The 14,702-nt window shown below is 38.2% G+C and overlaps 1 protein-coding gene across 1 annotated transcript in view; it reads left to right on the plus strand.

The window, feature by feature from the left end:
* The window catches only part of SCIN (scinderin), a 76,215-nt gene that overhangs the window by 45,553 nt on the left and 15,960 nt on the right, over positions 1–14,702 (plus strand). The window contains exons 5-10 of the mRNA XM_002923815.4: positions 343–435; positions 4,106–4,238; positions 4,715–4,803; positions 5,626–5,841; positions 8,047–8,168; positions 13,995–14,085. Of these exons, the coding sequence (XP_002923861.1) occupies positions 343–435; positions 4,106–4,238; positions 4,715–4,803; positions 5,626–5,841; positions 8,047–8,168; positions 13,995–14,085 (744 nt within the window). The remainder of the gene's footprint in view (positions 1–342; positions 436–4,105; positions 4,239–4,714; positions 4,804–5,625; positions 5,842–8,046; positions 8,169–13,994; positions 14,086–14,702) is intronic.

Here is a 14,702-nt window from a genome sequence, read left to right on the forward strand (position 1 = left end):
CTTCTAGAAGCAGAGGTTACAAGAAGAAATCTGTTACAGAAGTGAATTTAGAACTCATATTTTAATTGATTCCTGCTAGTCTTCAATAATATGAACATCTATGCTTTCAAGTGTAGGATTTTACTTTCTTGGAAGTTCACATCATGAGCAAACTCAGTGTTAATGCAATTGATTCGTTTGATCCATGCAGTATGATTGGTGAGAAATGTTTGAGCCTGGTCATTTTAATTGCAAATATTTTATAATCTATGTCTTTAGAAATAAGATAGTTTACTTTTTTTTTTTAAACTCTGCGTCCTTTAATGAGAGGTCCGTGTCTTTTATCTGTTCACTTTTTTCCAGGTTTTAGGGACAAAGCCGGAGCTTAGGGATGGAGACGACGATGATGACACTGTGGCAGACATAACCAACAGGAAAATGGCTAAACTGTACATGGTGAGTTCACTGGTAGTGAGTTCTATTGTTTTTATTAGTCTGGATACAACCGGGAGACCTGATCTGGAAGGGACTCTGCTACCGTTGATAATTCTCGTTGCTCTCAAAGAGCAGTATGTAGGTGGAATCCATTCTTTGCTCTAGTCTGTTTGTTAAAATTCCTCTTTTTATTATTTTTTGTTATTTTTATTAAAAATGTCAAATAATCAGTGAAATTATTGCTACAACTTAAATATAATTATATGATGTTGCTGTGCTAGTTTGCAATACTATGTTTTGATATATGACATTCAAGAAAATGTTTCCTTCATGGAATAAAAATACTCAGTAAGTTTTTTCTTATAAAATTTTGATAATTATCTGAAATATCCTGTTTAGCCATGATGAAGGCTTTCTTTGTTACAGGAGGGCAAAGCTATCAAACCAAACAGCTGGGAAGAAACAGGGCAAAAACAACCCTGTCCTGGGCATTGGACACCTAGTTCCGTGTCACCTCCGTGGTGATGACCCACTGGATGACCTGGGGCAAGATATGACCATGCTGGGTCTCAGTTTCCTTACCTGAAAAAGAGAGAGAGAGACAGATGCCATTAGAAGATTATTCAGGCTCCTTACAACTCCAGAATTTTAAGGTTTTATTGCTGGTGAAGGTACCAGAAGTCACAGATATTCCCGTTGAGGAGACTGCTCAAATGGGATCCTCAAGAGTTCCCTCCCCTGTAACTTCCCAAGCACGTGATTTGGAGCAGACCATTAATCTCCCTGCAGAACTTCGTAGTCATCAGTCATCACAGGAAGGAGTTACGTTTGCTGTTCTTTAAGGGAACTTCTAGCTCAGAAACTGATTGTGAAAGAAGATCAGGTTACTGATTTGTGTCTAATAACTCGCGTTTTGTAAAGGGGAAGTGGATTATTTTCTTCCTAGACGGCAAAGGAAAATATGGTTATGACTTCTGCTAAATACTGATGATTTTAATATAAGCTGCACAGAAATTGTTATTCTAAAGACTTCGAGGGGGCGCCTCGGTGGCACAGTTAGTGGAGCGTGGGACTCTTGATTTCAGCTCAGGTGGTGATCTCAGGGTCAAGGGATCTGCACCTCCCCAGCTGAGAGCTCAGTGTGGAGTCTGATTGGAATTCTCTCTTCCCTTTCCTTCTGCCCCTCCCCCTGCATATGTGCGCGCGCTCGCTCTCTCTCTCTCTCTCTCTCTCTCTCTCTCTCGCTCTCTCTCTGAAATAAATAAATAAATAAAAATTAAAAAATAAAGATTTCATGGTACCCTTCTTTTCCATTACTGCTTCTAAAACCCATTTTCAACAGCGTAACAAGTATCTTTTATGCCACATCATCAAATAAAACCATTCTCCCTCTTGGACAGCATTAGCAATCAAAGAAATTTTTTAAAATGTGAAGATGTTAACCCTGCATCATTGCTCCCTCTGGTGGATATATAATGTATTGCATATATGTAAAATACAAAATCTGAAAATACTTTAATTTGGGATTGCAGAACAAAGCTGGGAAGCAGAGTCACCTAGGCAATTTCTAAAAAAAAAAAAAAATCAACAAACAAACAAACAAACAAAAAAAAACAACAACCGAATTCAAGCTCCACCACAATGCTGCAAAACTCCAGCACTGATCTAGGGAGAGTCCTGGAATCTGCATATTTATCAGGTGCTCAGGTACCTTGCAGCCTACAAGCTGGCCTTTGAAAAACAGGGAATTCTAACCTGGGCATTAATATCACTTTCAATTTTGCAATACCACCTTCAACTTCAAAAAATTGTTCCTTTTAAAAAATGTTTTCATTTTTATATTTTATTTATTTGAGACAGAGAGAGAGAGTGCACACAAGCAGGGGGAGGGGCAGAGGGAGCAGGAGAAGCCGACTCCCTGCTGAGCGGGGAGCCCCCTGCGGGGCTTGATCCCAGGACCCTGATATCATGACCTGAACCAAAGGTAGACACTTAACTGACTGAGCCACCCAGGTGCCCCTAAAAAAAAAAAAAAATGTTCTGTGGTTATTTCCAAACTTCAAGAGTCTAAATAAATAAATATTTGTGACAGAAGGAATTTACTTTGACAGTTTACACAAAGTATACTTAAATTACAGGACCTAATTTGAAAATAGTCTATAAACATAGACTGTAATGTGCCAGTACCTTCTTAGCATAGTGCTGGGTATATGGTAGGCACTCAGTAAATGTTCAACGAATAAATGTTTAAGCTTTAGCTTTTGTGTGTGTGCAGTGAGTGTAAGATTATTACCTAGTTGAAAAGATTGCTATAAAAACTAGTAAATAATCATGTAAAGTTCATCGCTTGGTGCCTATTATGTAGATATCTCAACAAACCTTTGCCATTACTATTATCATTATTATTTTCTGATGCTTTAGGTCCAGTGTTGAAACTTAACTTTTTATTAATGGTTCTTTTACCCCAAAAGACTTTTTTTTAATTCCATATATTTAACATATAGTGTTACCTTAGTTTCAGTTGTACAATACAGTGATTCAACAATTCTATACATTACTCAGCACTCATCGTGATAAGTGTGCTCTTAAACCCCTTCACGTGTTTCACCCATCCCCCCCACCTCCCCTCTGGTAACCATCAGTGTGTTCTCTATAGTTAAAAGTCTGTTTCTTGGTTTCTTTCTCTCTCTTTTTCCTTTGTTCATTTGTTTTGTTTCTTAAATTCCACATATGAGTGAAATCATATGGTACATGTCTTTCTCTGACTTATTTCACTTAGCATTATACTCTCTATATCTATCCATGTTGCTGCAAATGGCAAAACTTCATTCTTTTTACGGCTGAGTAATACTCCATTGTTTATATACACACAGTATCTTCTTTATCCATTCATCAGTCAATGGACACTTGGGCTAGTTCCATAATTTGGTTATTGTAGAGGGTGCTGCTATAAACATAGGGGTGCATGTACATCTTTTTGAATTAGTGTTTTCATATTCTTGGGTAAATATCCAGTAGTGGAATTACTGCATTATATGGTAGTTCTAGTTTTAATTTTTTGAAGAACTTCCACTGTTTTCCACAGTGGCTGCCCCAGTTTGCATTGCCACCAACAGTGCATGAAGGTTTCTTTTTCTCCTTGCCAACACTTGTTTTTTCTTGTGTTTTTGATTTTAGCCGATCTGACAGGTTTAAATGATATCACATTATGGTTTTGATTTTTATCTCCCTGATGATAAGTGACGATGAGCATCTTTTTGTTTGTCTGTTGTCCATCTGTATGTCCTCTTTGGAGGAATGTCTGTTCATGTCTTTTGCCCATTTTTATTTGGACTATTTAGGTTTTTTTGGTGTTGAGTTATATAAGTTCTTTGTACATTTAGGATACTAACCCTTTATCAGATATGTCATTCAAAAATATCTTCTCCCATTTTATTCCATAGATTGTTTTTTAGTTTTGTTGATTGTCCAAAGGCCTTTTAAAAAGCCTTTTAGGGTATAATTTGGCTCATGGATCTTTGTTTTTGTTGTTTTTTAATAGCTTTGTTGAGATATAATTTACATACCCTACCCATTTAAAGTATACAATTCTATGGTTGTTATTACATTTACAGAGTTATATAGCCATCACCATAATGTAATTTTCGAACATTTTTATTACCTGCAAACAAGCTCATGGTTTTTATATTAGGTTTCAGATGCCAGTGGATCTATGAGAGTGACTGTGGTTGCAGAAGAAAACCCCTTCTCCATGGCAATGCTGCTTTCTGAGGAATGCTTTATTTTGGACCATGGTGCTGCAAAACAAATTTTCGTATGGAAAGGTAAAAAATGCCATTGACAGTGTAGCTGTGCTTCAGATTTACAACTATTTCTTTGAAAAGGTAAAGAAAACATCTTTTCTGATTAAAAAAAACAAAGCCTATCATTTTGAGACTTGATCTGTAAATAGCTCATATAAAATGCAGACATCAAAACCATGTTTTATTCCTACTAGTATCATTTGTCGGGAATGATGGGGTTAAAGAAAGCATTAGGGCAATATAAAAACAATCTTTTATTTATATATATATATGTATATATATATGTGTGTATATATATATATATACATATATATATATATATAGTGGTCATTATGATATTATTAAATATATTTAACATACCAGGAAATTTTTGCCATTCTCAGTGCCGTATTAAAATTAAATTATAATTATGTTTATTGCTTGGTTTGCGAATGTTTTGTAATCATGTAATATGTTCCCTCTCTGAGATTCTGTCTTTCATTTATCTTCCATTTTAGGTAAAGATGCTAATTCCCAGGAGAGAAAGGCTGCAATGAAGACGGCTGAAGAATTCCTAAAGCAAATGAATTATTCCACCAATACCCAAGTAAGTGTGTGTGGAAATGAGCTGGCTAGAAAAAAAAAATTTAAATGTGGGAGCTCATTCTATCTCCACAAATTTCATGAGAGAATTTGGTTCAAAGTAACATATGCATGGAAGTCATGCTTCCCTTATGTGTGTGCCACATTGTGTCCCGTGTCCCTAGAACTATAGTTTTGTAGATGATGGAATTTTGCAGAAACTGGAGATCAGACCTTCCATGGGGCTGCATGATGAAAAAAGACCTCATCTGCTTCCTCCACAGCATTTCAGTTAAGATAATCAACCACGGTTGAATGAACTGAGAGCACTTTCCAGTTAGTCCTTGGAGCAAGCTGTGCAGACGTGGGCTAATACCCAGATAATATTTGGCTTCATCAACAACAGCTTAGACACCTGACTAGTTACTCTTCCTTTTCTGAGTCTTTCACCCTCATCCTTTCTCTTCAGTTTTGTGTCCTGGCACAAGGAACACAATGAGATCATTTCTTCCAGGTCACAGATCTCTTATAAACCTAATGCAGAAAAAAAGTCATACGTATTTTACTATTATGAGAACATGAAAGAACTTTGTTCTTACTTCAAACACCCAAATTCAGTGGCAATCACTTTAGTTGTGACAAAAAGCAGAGTTGGATTGTTTGACCTTCATATCTGATAATCTTCCATTTTACATTCACTTGTGGATCCCATCTTCTAAGTTTACACCTGTCATCACAGAAACCAAGACAGTCTTTTCATTTCCTTAGCTTTTTCTCCACTCCTGGATGAATGTTTTTCCTCAATCTATTTTCTTTTTATAATAATTTTTGTTGTTTTCGATTTTAGATTCAAGTTCTTCCAGAAGGAGGGGAAACACCAATCTTCAAACAGTTCTTTAAGGACTGGAGAGACAAAGATCAGAGTGATGGCTTTGGGAAAGTCTATGTCACCGAGAAAGTGGCTCAAATAAAACAAATTCCATTTGATGCCTCAAAACTACATACTTCTCCGCAGATGGCCGCCCAGCACAATATGGTGGATGATGGTTCTGGCACAGTAGAGGTATTTGGCTATTTGTTTGTGTTTGTTTTCATCAAGCCCACTTATGCTGGTACACCTGGAAATGTAACTTCAGAAGACTACAAACTCTGTCATTTTACTTGTTACTTTTACTTATTAATAAAGGTGGTCCATGACTGTATATTAAATCAGGGAATTTAAAGCCAGAAGAGATACTCTTTGACCTTCAATCCTATTTTACAATGTGTGTGTTGAGATTCCAAGAAGTTAGGTGATTTGTGCAAGATCACCTCATCATCATCTTAGAGACGTGATGTGGAACCCAGCCATCTTGTTGCCTGGTCCAGAATTGCTCCGGCTCCTGGAACTGGGATTGTCCAGTGAGGGCAAGTTGCTCTGAATGTACCAACGACCATTATTCACAGAAGCAAATTGGGCAAGTGCTAAAAGCACAGATATTTTTAGAGCATTCAAATTTTTGTTGATCATTCCCTTTTAAAAAAAAAAATTGCTAACAACCCCCTAATAATTCTCCCTAATTCAACTCTCTTCACCCTGTACTCTTGAGTCATCTAACTTAATGAGTTAACTGGGTAATGTTACATCTTATTATGAAATATTTTAATGGCTCTCCATAGTCTTCCTGAGAATGTCCATCTTCAGCTGGACCTGCAAGGTCTGCCAGGATTTGATCCTTGCTCTCCTCACTGTCTCAACCTTCCACTGCCTGAGGGCTCTTTCCCCTCCTCCCTCTGGCTAAAGTTTCCACTCGTGCTCCTTTGTAATTCAGTTCAGTCACAAGCTGCACCTCTTTGAGAAGCCTTCCCTCTGCCCTGGAGCAGCCTTTTTCTGTGCTCAAACCACAAGTAATATTTTTCACAGAACCATCATCTAAGGACTGCAAAACTGTTTATTTTTCTTCCTAGCCCTCTCGTTAGTTCCTTGAGGGCAGGAATTGAATATTTTATCTTTATATTCCCAAAGCTTACTACAATGTTTGGAACAAAGTATATGGGAAAGAGATTTAAAGAAGTAGTTTTGCCTCTTTTCAAAGACGTGAAGTGTGCATCTAAGCCATCCAGGGGTTGTGGGAAGTGCAAAGGGGGAAATGGCCCTCCTGGCCATTGTCCAAGGGATATCAGCTTCTGGTCTGGGTCTGTCTTCTGCTCACATATGCTTTTCTGCAGCTCAGCAAAACAGGACAGCCTCGTGGCAGATTTGGCTCCCCAGCACCATGTCCCAGCTGTAGTCTCCTTTTGTCAGGTCATGTTGTCTCTGAGAAGTCCTGAGTCATCCCAGGACTTCGGAAGCTTGGGGGCTTTCTCTAGGCTTTTGGGTTTAGCCCGGCAGTGCTATTGGTTCTCCCCTGCTCACCAGGATGTTGTGCTTCTCTCGGAAAGCACTGTCGTTCCTTCATCTCCAAATTTCAAAGCAAGGGGTGTATTCGGCCCCCCCCCGGCCGCCCCAGGAGGGGCAGGCGCACAGTGCTTGGCAGGCTCTCCCATGTTACTTTCCTGGTCCATCTATAGCTCTCATCTCTCCAACTTGAAGGGTCTTTAATCTGTGATGAAGATTAGAAACTAAAAAAAAAAAAAACTGGTTCTGCCTACTTTTATCATTTCAGTCTTATGCCTAGGTGGTGCCCCTTGAAAATGGTCAAGCAACTGGCATCTTGATTATTTGGTCCCAATCTGCCACTCTTGCCTGAGGAAATAATAGTTTCATGCCTTACTGTGCAGGGTAAAAAATTGTTTTAATAAACAAGTTATCTCCCATTGGATGAAATATTTTATGCAAGTTAAGAAACATATTTCTGAGCTAAATATTTTAGTTCATTGTTCCACTGGAGTCTCATGTTATTTTCACTAATCAATCAAAAGGTAGGTATGTATTAATACGCTCAGGACTGAGTTAAGTACTATGGAGGTTACTATATACATATATATACATATATATATATATAATATAGTGTGTATATATATATATAGCGTATTATATACATTGTGTGTATATATAGTGTATATATATATAGTGTATATATATATATATGCACTTAAAAAATCAGTGAACAAACTGTCAAACTGATAAAATTTCTTCTCATTGCTTAATTTTTAAGCTAGTTAGAAAAGTAATTTAAAAGTTGTTTAACAATCGATGTAAACCAAAAAAAAAAAAAAATTAACTTCTGAAAAGTACTATTAGATCAAGAAAATTTTAATTTTGGTACACACATTCCGTTCCTTTCAGATTTGGCGTGTAGAAAATAATGGTAGGATCGAAATTGACCAGAACTCATATGGTGAGTTCTATGGTGGTGACTGCTACATTATACTCTACACTTATCCCAGAGGACAGATTATCTACACGTGGTAAGTTTTCCTCTTTCTTAAGATCTCAAGTTCCAAGGAGGACAGATTTTGCTCCAAAGTTACATTTCATTAAATTCCGTGGGATATGGGGTAGAATTATCCGATAGTTACCCCAGTGAGATTTGTATAGCATGCATGTGGTATTTTTTTTCAGTTATGACTTCTGACTGTATTTTGTAGCTCTTGTCCACAAGCAGGAAGGGTTAGTTAAAAATCAGCCTTTGTAGGGGCACCTGGGTGACTCAGTTGGTTAAGCCTCCAACTCTTAATTTCAGCTCAGGTCATGATCTCAGGGTCAAGATCTCAGGATGGTGAGATCAAGCCCTGGTTCAGGCTCCCAGCTCAGTGGGGATTCTACTGGAGATTCTCTCTCGCTCTCCTTCTGTCCCTCCCCCCACTCATGTATATTCAGACTGTCTCTCTCATATAAATAAATAAATAAATAAATCTATTTTTAAAAAATCACCTTTTCTAGTCTAGGAAAAAGATTTTGGTACCCAAACATAGTGTTCTTTTAATGAATGTGTAGTTGAATATCTCACCTCCTATGCAAGCTAACTCCAGTTGGCCAGCACTGGCTACCACGTATTCTTATTATTAAAATGCACAGAAGTCCATCCTAATTGGAGCTGCAAAGTTGAAATGAGGCAAACCCTCTAAGGGATATATGTCATTTATGATTCTGTTTCATACTCTGGAGACCTCAAATTGATGCATTTTTACCCTTGGTCCTCATGAAATTTGTGGCAATAAAGGAGAAAAAAATGCCAGTGTATCCACATCTTATATGGTTTTGCATAATGATTTAATTGAAGGTTAAATTTACTTAAGAGTCCAGTGTCAAGACCCTGATCAATGGGGAATGTCCAATCTGGTAAGTCAAGTATACATACCATGCTGGGCTATTCCAAAGGGATGGGGATTTTGCAACAAATCATATAGTGTGGGATTCTCAAACTTTTTATTAAGTGAAATCAGGTAAAATAAAATAGTTCTGAGGAGACTGGAAAAAAGAAAAAAATTTTCAGAAAAGATCTTAAAACTGAGAGGTGTGGGTGGAAGGTGCAAGGGTGAAGCAGGATCCTACTTTTTCCTACATGGTGATGGCAATCTTCAGTGGGTGTCCTGAGTGTACATGGACACAGGTTTTTGCTGATATGGTGACATTTCTCTATGGTGAATGTCCTACCAGATGACAGAGTCACCTCCATCCTCTTATAAGGATGTAAAGTCACACATGTATGTGACCACTTATCACTTACACTGACCAGTACCTTGAGCCCAACCAAGTTCAGGAGATGGGATGATCGTCTTTATCCTAGAGGGTGTTGGTACCCAGAGGGTGGTCCGGGAACAAGAAACATCACCATCACCTGGGAGCTAGTTAGAAATGTAGAATTCCAGTACCCACTTTTGGCCCACTAATGCAGAACATGCATTTTAACAAGATCCCCAGATGATTCACACGAACTTTCATGGTTAACAGGCACTGCACTGCCTTAGGCAACGGTTCCCATCATATCCTGTCAAAGATTAATGTATTTAGCCACTTAACTCTGTGTTTATGATGTCATCTTTATAGCAACCATTTTTTTGAGCAGCATGTTTGTGCCAGCAAAGTGCTAGATGTTTCCATGTATTATGTGTCTTCCTCACAACCAGGTTATTTTCAAAAGACAAAAAGGGAGGGGAGAATCAGACAGATTAAATAACTTAACCCAAATTCACAGCTGTGGTAACTGGTGAAGCAACATGTCACACCTTGATGCACAGCTCTCTTTAAATCTAAAGCTGAGTGCAGCTATACTGTGGTATAAGCTATGTTCTTCTTTTGCAATTTCCTCTTCCAAAATTTTAATTCAGAGAAGTGTGTGTGCAAAGTATGGCAGTCATAGGGATAAATCAGACGTTCTCAGTCAGCTTTTCTTTTACCTTCTGTTTCTTGGTCTTCCTCTTAACTCTCTTTTGTATATAAAAAATATCATTGATTGTGGCACTTAGAGCAAACAAGAAAGACTAAACAAGCAATTCAAGAGACTATTTTGAAAAATTAACAGTTTGCAATCTACATAAATAACTATGTGTCTGTAACTAAAACACTGAATCAGATGATAAATGTTAAATGCAGTTACTATTTCTCAAATCGTTTGAAAGTATTCATCGAGCACTTTCTATGTGCCAAGATACGTGCTAGATAGATACACTAAAGATACAGTGGTGAAAAAAAAAAAATATGACCCGTGTGCCAAGATTTTATACTTTAAAAAGAAGCAGGTGATTAACAGGCATTTCAATGAAGTGTGAAGGATTTTAAGATAAAACCAAGCTGATCTTTGGGGAATTCTAGATAAGACACCACACCCACTCGTAGGGTGCCTAGAAGTGACATCTAAGTGGGAGCAGAAGTAACAGATAGGTGGGCAAGCGAATTGAGAAATTGTTCTAAAGCAATGCAGGGAAAGTGTGTTCTAACTTACTAGTAAGGACATATGGCTGGAGCCAAGTTAGAGAGCAAAAGATAAAATCAGAGAAATCAGAAGGAGCCAACCTATGAATTGGTTTGTAACTATCCTGGGGAGGATGAACTTTATTTTCAGGGCATTGGGACCCAGTCAAAGAGTTTGCTCGGGGGAGCAGTATGATTGGCTTTTCCTCTACAGAAACTACTCGGTTGACAAGAATGGGCTGATGGGAGAAGATCAGTGGCCATCGGGAATGTGTTGCAGTAATCCAGCTGAAGGATAATGTGGCCAGAACTCAGTGTTAGAGCAACAGGGAGGGAACGGATAAGATCGTTTGTAGTATTAAGGCCTTGTCATCTGAAAGACTGGCTGTGGGAAACAGGAAGGTGACCAAATCAAGGATGACCCCAGATTTCTTGTCCAGGCACACGAGGGTAGTGTTTCATTCACTGAGATAAGAAACTTAGGAGGAGGGCAGGTTTGGCCCTCACTGTAAAAAATTCAAAGGGAAAAGGTGAGAATATGCCACACTCTTAATACTTACTTTCTTTGGAATGGGACTGGGGTGGAGGAAGAAGTCATTTAGTTCTTTCCAATTTTACGTGTTCAGGGTTTCTATGATGAGAATTTATCATTTCTTGTGAGATATCAAGAATATAAGTTAGATACTTGAAAGTCTTTTGAGAGTCTTTGCCATTTAATATCCTGGATGTTATGTAAGTTTGTCAAAGTATGGTTTGCAGGACTTCAAAAGCTTCTGTAAAGGCAGCAAAGAGACATTTAGAAAATAATTAGATCTCTTGAAGATTAGCTTTCAAATTAAACAACTCCTCAGTTTATGTGATAATTTTGATGCACGGATGTAAATAGTTAAGTCCAGAGGCACAGTAAAAGATGAAGGACTAGAATTAAATTGACTACTGAATACACATATTTGTTGTGTTGTTTTTTTTTATTTTTATTTTTTTAAAAGATTTTATTTATTTATTCGACAGAGATAGAGACAGCCAGCGAGAGAGGGAACACAAGCAGGGGGAGTGGGAGAGGAAGAAGCAGGCTCACAGCAGAGGAGCCTGATGTGGGGCTCGATCTCATAACGCCGGGATCACGCCCTGAGCCGAAGGCAGACGCTTAACCACTGTGCCACCCAGGCGCCCCTGTTTTTTTTTTTTTTAATTTCTGAAACCACTTACATTCTAGAATGGTAGGAGAAAAATAATTTCAGCAGTGATCTTTTCTCTGGAATGTCAGGTAATTGAAATTGAACAAACATTGAACAGTGGCAATGATGAATCTCTTAAAGCAGTAAATTCTATTTTCCTGCAGCATTTATTTTTAATGAGTAACAACTGCCAAAGGTTTATAAAGAAGAAATCATGTCAGAGTAGATTGCTCCCCACCCTAATACCACCCCCCCCCGCCACCCCTAAGCATAGGTTTTCAAAACTAGAAGCAAAGAGCAACTTTATTATGTCTTAGTTGTAGTGGAGTATTCGACCCCCTGGGTCATAGATCCATAAAGCAAATTAGTCTGAATCTGTGTGGATGGGAGCAAGGGTCACTTTGACGTGAAGTGGAAGAGAGGCTGGAGGTAAGTAGTGAAAAATTTATTGAGAGCGCCAGAAGGCAGGAGTTTGGTGAGGCTTTCCAGGTTTGCTGGTTGAAATACATCAGGGGAAAAAAACGGAAATAGAGACAAAAGTTTGGTGATATTGTCTATAGTCAGTTGAATGTTTTCCTACAGAATAAAAAAAGGAAGTAGAGAAATAGGCAGGGAACTGCGGATGTGACCGAGAAAGGACAGGTGGTGACAGACCCAGCGGTCATCCTCAGCTCTGTGTTACTCCCCACTCTGTGCTCCCAGTGGCTCACAGAAGTGTTTGTTAACATTATAGGCTCCTGAAAAATTTAGGCTATTGGCTTTAAAAGACTATATTTTTATGAGTGTCTTTATTAGGGAAAATATTTTTTATTTTCTTTTAAATGTGTGCCTAACATGAGCGTGTCCTTTCTTTCTTTCTTTCTTCCTTTCTTTTTCTTTCTTTCTTTCTTTCTTTCTTTCTTTCTTTCTTTCTTTCTTTCTTTCTTTCTTTCTTTCTTCCTTTCTTTCTTTCTTTTCTTGCCCCCCTTTGTAGAACATTTGTATATCATTTGATTCTGTTGGTGCAATGAAATATTCTGAAATAAGCAAAATATGTTTCCTGTACCCAGTGTTTTGGGGTAATGTGTATTTGTGTATTGCCCAAGATGGGAGGTTATTGCTAATCTATTCTGGGTATTGGACAAGTAGGTCACTCTTAAGGTTTCAGAAGAAAAGATATGGTTAACTTTTTTTTTAAGATTTATTGTTTTAGAAAGAGAGAGCAAGTGAACCTGTGTGTTCGAGTTGGGGGGAAGGGCAGAGGGAGAGGGAGAGAGAGACGCTCCAGCAGATTCCCCACTGAGCAGAGAGCCCAACTCAGGGCTCAGTCTCACGACTTCAAGATCATGACCCGAGCCAAACTTGGGAGTCAGACACCTAACCGACTGAGCCACCCAGATGCCCTGATATGGTTACCTTCTGAAATCCGATTCCAGGATTAGTCTTTTTCCTGCTAACCCCTAGTCAGACAGAGATGGGAGAATTGGCTAGAAACAAACCATGCCCAGTGCTTCGGCTTTTCCACCCACAAACTCATCAAACAAGCAGATCTCCCAAAGGTTGCTTAACAGGTTAAGCTAGTGACTAGGGTTATAGCCACAAGCTACCTTAGAAAGAGAAATTGCAAATGAACTGGACGAACTGATTTATTGACCCGTATCTGGGTCTCTGGTAGTTCAGGTACTCCTACGGTTTTATGGATAATTACTTTAAGGAATTGCTAGAATGACAAAATGGGGCCACTCCATCACCTACTTCTGATGATTCTTTCCTTGATTTTTCTGGGTCCAGACATTTGTTACTATGGTCACCGAATGTTCATGTAAAGATAGGCTGCTTCTAATATCCAGCCTAATAGATGAGGCTCATATTCTACTCAAATGGATTATTTCTACTGTGGAGATGGTTTCCCAAAATAGGCAGCTCCAACTTGAAATGAGACAGACCTGATTACTTCGCTAAGCTATGTAAGGAGCTAAGCCTCAATTTCTTTACCTATAAAATGAGGATAAAAATATAATTATCGTGTGTCATTCTAGGCAATACACAGGGCAATTCATGGCTCAATGTTAGTGCTTTCAAAAAATGATATCTTCTGTGGCCGTATCATGTCACAACAGTTTCATCTTGATCTTTCCTAATGACGGAAGTCTCTGAAATGCCTACACTAGAAAGTCTTAAAACTTAAATACAAGCTAATTTACTTTACTTTGGTTCCTCCAGGCAAGGAGCAAATGCCACAAGAGACGAGCTGACAACATCTGCATTCCTGACCGTTCAGTTGGACAGGTCCCTCGGAGGACAGGCTGTGCAGGTGGGGATAGTTTCACTCCCAGAACTCACACACATTAAAGTTTTGCTAACCCAATGACTAGTTGGGATGGGAATTTGACATTTTCTAAATATTACATTTTTTTCATTTTGTAACTTAAATGTTCCTACTCTCATGCCATACTAGTTCTCACAGATTCTGGAAAAGAGGGAGCAAACAAAATTGAAAAAGAAAACAACAAAAAACAAAAAACTATTAACAGATCTAAGGAGCCAAAAGAATTGACAGTTATTTGACATAAAACTGTTCTGCCCAAGTTATTACTTCCAGCTGATCACTTTCCAGTTTTCAGATCTTTGTAAGTGTGTAATTACTTCTTAAAAGATAATAATTAAACAGAGAGGTAAGTAAGATACTTCAGTACATAACATCTAAGATGTGGATGCCAGATTTGGTCTTCTAGCTGGTTTCTCTCCCGTCTTGTACTTGTTAGTCGATATATAAAGCAAGTTAGATCTAAATTTAAGGGTTCGTATTAACTTTTTTATTTTTTTACCAATTAGCAAGATGACTGAATTCTTTAAATGCACTGAACTCTACTTTCCCATGAACTATTATATTCACTTCTTGAATGAAATATTTCTAGTTAAGAACTGACA

This window comes from Ailuropoda melanoleuca, chromosome 1, assembly GCF_002007445.2.
Source record: "Ailuropoda melanoleuca isolate Jingjing chromosome 1, ASM200744v2, whole genome shotgun sequence".
NCBI classification, from domain to species: Eukaryota; Metazoa; Chordata; class Mammalia; order Carnivora; family Ursidae; genus Ailuropoda; species Ailuropoda melanoleuca.